The sequence below is a fragment of the Danaus plexippus genome, chromosome 17, assembly GCF_018135715.1.
Source record: "Danaus plexippus chromosome 17, MEX_DaPlex, whole genome shotgun sequence".
NCBI lineage: Eukaryota > Metazoa > Arthropoda > Insecta > Lepidoptera > Nymphalidae > Danaus > Danaus plexippus.
In genome coordinates this window covers 3,101,264-3,105,107 of record NC_083548.1, presented here as the reverse complement: position 1 = coordinate 3,105,107, position 3,844 = coordinate 3,101,264, and the positions used below count along the sequence as shown (strand labels likewise).

At 27.6% G+C, this 3,844-nt stretch overlaps 1 protein-coding gene across 1 annotated transcript; it reads left to right on the top strand.

Moving 5' to 3' along the window:
* The first annotated feature begins 262 nt into the window (after positions 1 to 262).
* Positions 263 to 3,261, top strand: LOC116771579 (uncharacterized). The gene is made up of 8 exons (XM_032663469.2): positions 263 to 431; positions 561 to 629; positions 1,031 to 1,132; positions 1,844 to 1,867; positions 2,187 to 2,225; positions 2,460 to 2,534; positions 2,906 to 3,004; positions 3,072 to 3,261. Exons 1-8 carry the CDS (start codon positions 362 to 364, stop codon positions 3,149 to 3,151), a joined length of 558 nt encoding a protein of 185 aa, XP_032519360.2. The 5' UTR covers positions 263 to 361; the 3' UTR covers positions 3,152 to 3,261.
* Positions 3,262 to 3,844: the final 583 nt, after the last annotated feature.

The window sequence follows — 3,844 nt, the reverse complement described above, 5'->3', positions numbered from 1 at the left end:
CTGTAGTTTGTTGAAAGACTGCTGTCAAATCGCCGTATGTCTTAATTAAGATGTTGCCTTAAAAATATTAAATTCTCTCACATTTCTATCAAGGCCTTTAAGCGTAAAACTTCTTAGAAAAAAATCTCCTGCCATAGGACTATGATTGAAATTATTTCTAACAAATATTTAATTTCAAATAATTCTTTATAAAATCAACATAAATACAGCTTTACAATCCCGTTTATATCTTATATAAAAAGTATATATATAAAGATTTATGATTTCCTGTGCAGTAACATTGAAACGTGATCAGATATGTAAAAATTGCTTGTAGTTTTATTGCTTTTGTTAGAAGCAATGTTGGATATAATTTTTTGAAATGCATTTTTTGTCGTACTTCATATTGATGTTGTCAATTTTCTTTCAATTCATACAAAGTAACGTGATCGGTGAGTTTTTAATTTAAACAATTTTTATATAAAAATAATAATTATTATCTTTGGTTGAATAAAGTTGATTGGGAATACGAAATTATTTCTTAAGGTTCTTTTTAAGAGTGTTTTTTTTTTAAATTAAAGGTAAAAACAACGTCGACTTAATAGCAAACAATATTGATACGCTTATAAAACCTTTAAGAAAAATATACGGTAAGTAGTACCTACTGCTGAAAAATATGTTGCGTAGTTTATTTAACGTGTACTATTAATATCCCTAAAATTGCGTCCAATCAAAGAAAACATATACTAGTCTTTATTTTTAACAAAAGATTTTTTCTTTATTTATTTCATTATAAAAAAACAAAAGCGTAGACTTGTTTTAGTTAATTGTTTTACGTAATCCTTACTTGTACATGACTTCAATAAAAAATTGCGAGGAGCGTATAAATTTTTTACGCATTGATGTGAAATATGAATCAGAGTACTCTGATAGGCGTAGTATGATAATTAAGATTCTAAAGCGCAGTTTGTATCCATGCCACATGTTGCAGATTAAACATACGGTGAGGTATTAACTACTTTTATTTCTAAACGTGGTAAAATTTTCCCAGGTCTATTCCCAAATCGGGAGTTTGAAATGCAATTTGATTTCGAACAAGTGAACTACGATGGATCCAGAGGGACCAATAACAAACATAAGACACATTCGATAAGTTCGTTATTACAATTTTTAAAATACTTTACCTTTTTGTATTGCGTGATATTACTATTAATACCTATGTACGGAACTCTAAATTTAAAATCCTGAAAACTGTAGGATAACATTAACTACTGCAGGATTGAAATTTGTTTATGGTAGTTCGCTTTAAGCTACCGACACTTATTGATCGCCTTTCCGTCTTTATTACGTATCTTTTTGCTGATTTTCTGTTAGAGTGTGATGAAAAATTAATCTAAACAAAAGATGATCTTCAAGTGAAAATAAAACAACCTTATCATTTATATTACGATTATTTTTCACATATAATTTTATTATTTTTTTTGTAAACTCCAAGGGCATTGATATTTTTAGTGATTTAAAATTTATTTTTATGCTCTTATACAGAGCAATATATAATTTGATTTGTTAATTGACTAGCTGCTAGTATTATAAAAATTGATTAAGTTATTGCTTACATTCGACCTATTTAATTGTAGCATAATTTAAATATATTTAATTTATATGCAAATTAAACATTTATATATCACATGTTATTAATATATGATTGTATTAAATTGGTTTTCAAATACTATTATATGATGAATGTATGAGTTAACTCGTTAATTTAATAATTTATTAAGGATGGAAGCTCTTTTTTTTGTAATAAAACCATTAAATACATTCGTTAATAATGTGTTAATGACGTATGCATTTATTTTTTCAGTGAGGACTAAAAATGTTTCTGAAGGTGAGTACGGTAGTTTTTCATTGCCATGTATATTATTTATATCGTACAATAAAATTAACTTCTCACATATAATATATAGTAGTTTATATTATATAGACTTTTTTGAGTAAAAGGATTGATATATGAAAGAATATTGTAGTAAAAAAAATTATGTGACATAGTAATGTCAGCATTTGTAGTGCATTGAAACAAAAAGTTGGATGTCAAACAATCAAACAAAACGGTCTACAGAATTCAATGCATGGACATTTAATAATAGTTTATTATTTTTAAAAAAATTGAACAAACGAGAATCTAATTTATTTTGTGTTTTATATAGCTGCCATGACTCCTGAATCAAACGCCTTAACAACTGAAGGTAGGTTGATTAAGAATATACACACGAAAATTTTTTTTTAATATACCCTCCACAAAACTATAACAGAGCAGAGCAAAAGAGCTTAAACTAAGTGCTGTTCCTATGTTCAAAAGCCTGCCTCTATTAGACAGATCAAAAAAAACAAAACTAAATATTTCAGATTTTTTTTTTTTAATGAATGTTTCAATTCCTTTTTTAGTCGTATGAGATAATGAATATTATATTTTGTTGAAGATCCAGGAAAAAAAATTGTCCGTATGGATGACCTAAAGAAGGCTTTGGAAGAATATGAGAAAAAGCATTCTCAAAGTAAGTACTAATGCACTGTGAAATCTCTAATAGGTTATAATGTCAATTTTGCGATTTTATAAATTATAAATTGACCATATTTTTATAACTGTTAATGATTTAGTATGAACACGTACGGAGTAATAGTTAAAGAAATAAAATATTTTTGTGCAATACGTGGTCTGTGACCAGTTTAAAATATGACAAATGGAATATTAGACGCACATATACTAAATTTCTCTCTGCATACATACGTCATATCACTTATTCTTTATAAACAAAACAATTAAAAAATACTTGGTAAAGACATATACATTTCCTATTTAATGTTTGTAAAAAAAAAACATGCAAATCGTTAATCAAATTTTTGTCTCATTCAATTTAAATTTCAGTTGATTGCAATACAAAGGCGCCGACAGTCGAGTCTTTCTCGATGTCAAGCATTAAAGATAATCCTTCGCTATCGGACGTGCTGCGATTAATTAAAAAGGGTAACACTAATTAATAAATCGGACAGCTTTTTAAGAGAACGTGTTATTATTTTTAATTGATTTTCAGGTGCGGTATTACAGAACTTTACACCGAAGCCTGACGAAGGAGGTTTCAGTTGGGTCAAAATAAAAGTTCCAACTGTATAAATATGACCTATGCTGGTATATAATTTAAAAAAAAACTACTTTATATACCTAGTTCTATCATGTTATAATATATTTACATATGCCTGAATATTTATTTATTTAAAAAGTGAGTTTATTTTTTATTTTATTTACTTTTATACCACGAATAAAATGTTAGAATTTAATTGTTTCCAATATTTTACAGACACTGCCCATTAGGCTAACACTCAGTTTAGTTCAAGGGTTCAAGCGTTGTAATCGTCAAGGTCTCGACATAACTTATGGTTTAAATACTCTCAGTGGAGATCAAAATTTTATGCCCAGTGGTCAAACTATTATTTTATTGCAGACAAAAGACTAGACACGACAAAATCGTCGCATGTTTAGCTGCAATGTTTATGAAATCAATTTACACATTAGTTAGTAGTAAGAATTGTGTATTTTAAAAATGAATGTCATTTAATAACCTTCATATTCACATATAATTAAAAATTATTTTCCATATATTATACTAACGAAAGTATCGTTTGTCTGCAGTCTGTAGTTTCACAATTGCAATTATTTACTACGTTTGGCCTCAATAACTTTAATGTTACAACTATTTTCGATGCACGCACATACCTATAGTAGCGTGATTAAGATGTCCGCTTCAATATTTAATTATCATTGGGATTTAAGGCCGCTGCTAAATTTGATATAATCAATGTTACTTCA

What these genes read in the sequence shown, in the direction of transcription:
- LOC116771579 (XM_032663469.2), top strand. Translation starts at nt 362, where the DNA reads ATGCATTTTTTGTCGTACTTCATATTGATGTTGTCAATTTTCTTTCAA. An exon ending in GACTAAAAATGTTTCTGAAG is followed by an intron (nt 1,868 to 2,186) that starts GTGAGTACGGTA and finishes TGTTTTATATAG; the next exon opens with CTGCCATGACTCCTGAATCA. An exon ending in TGAGAAAAAGCATTCTCAAA is followed by an intron (nt 2,535 to 2,905) that starts GTAAGTACTAAT and finishes TTTAAATTTCAG; the next exon opens with TTGATTGCAATACAAAGGCG.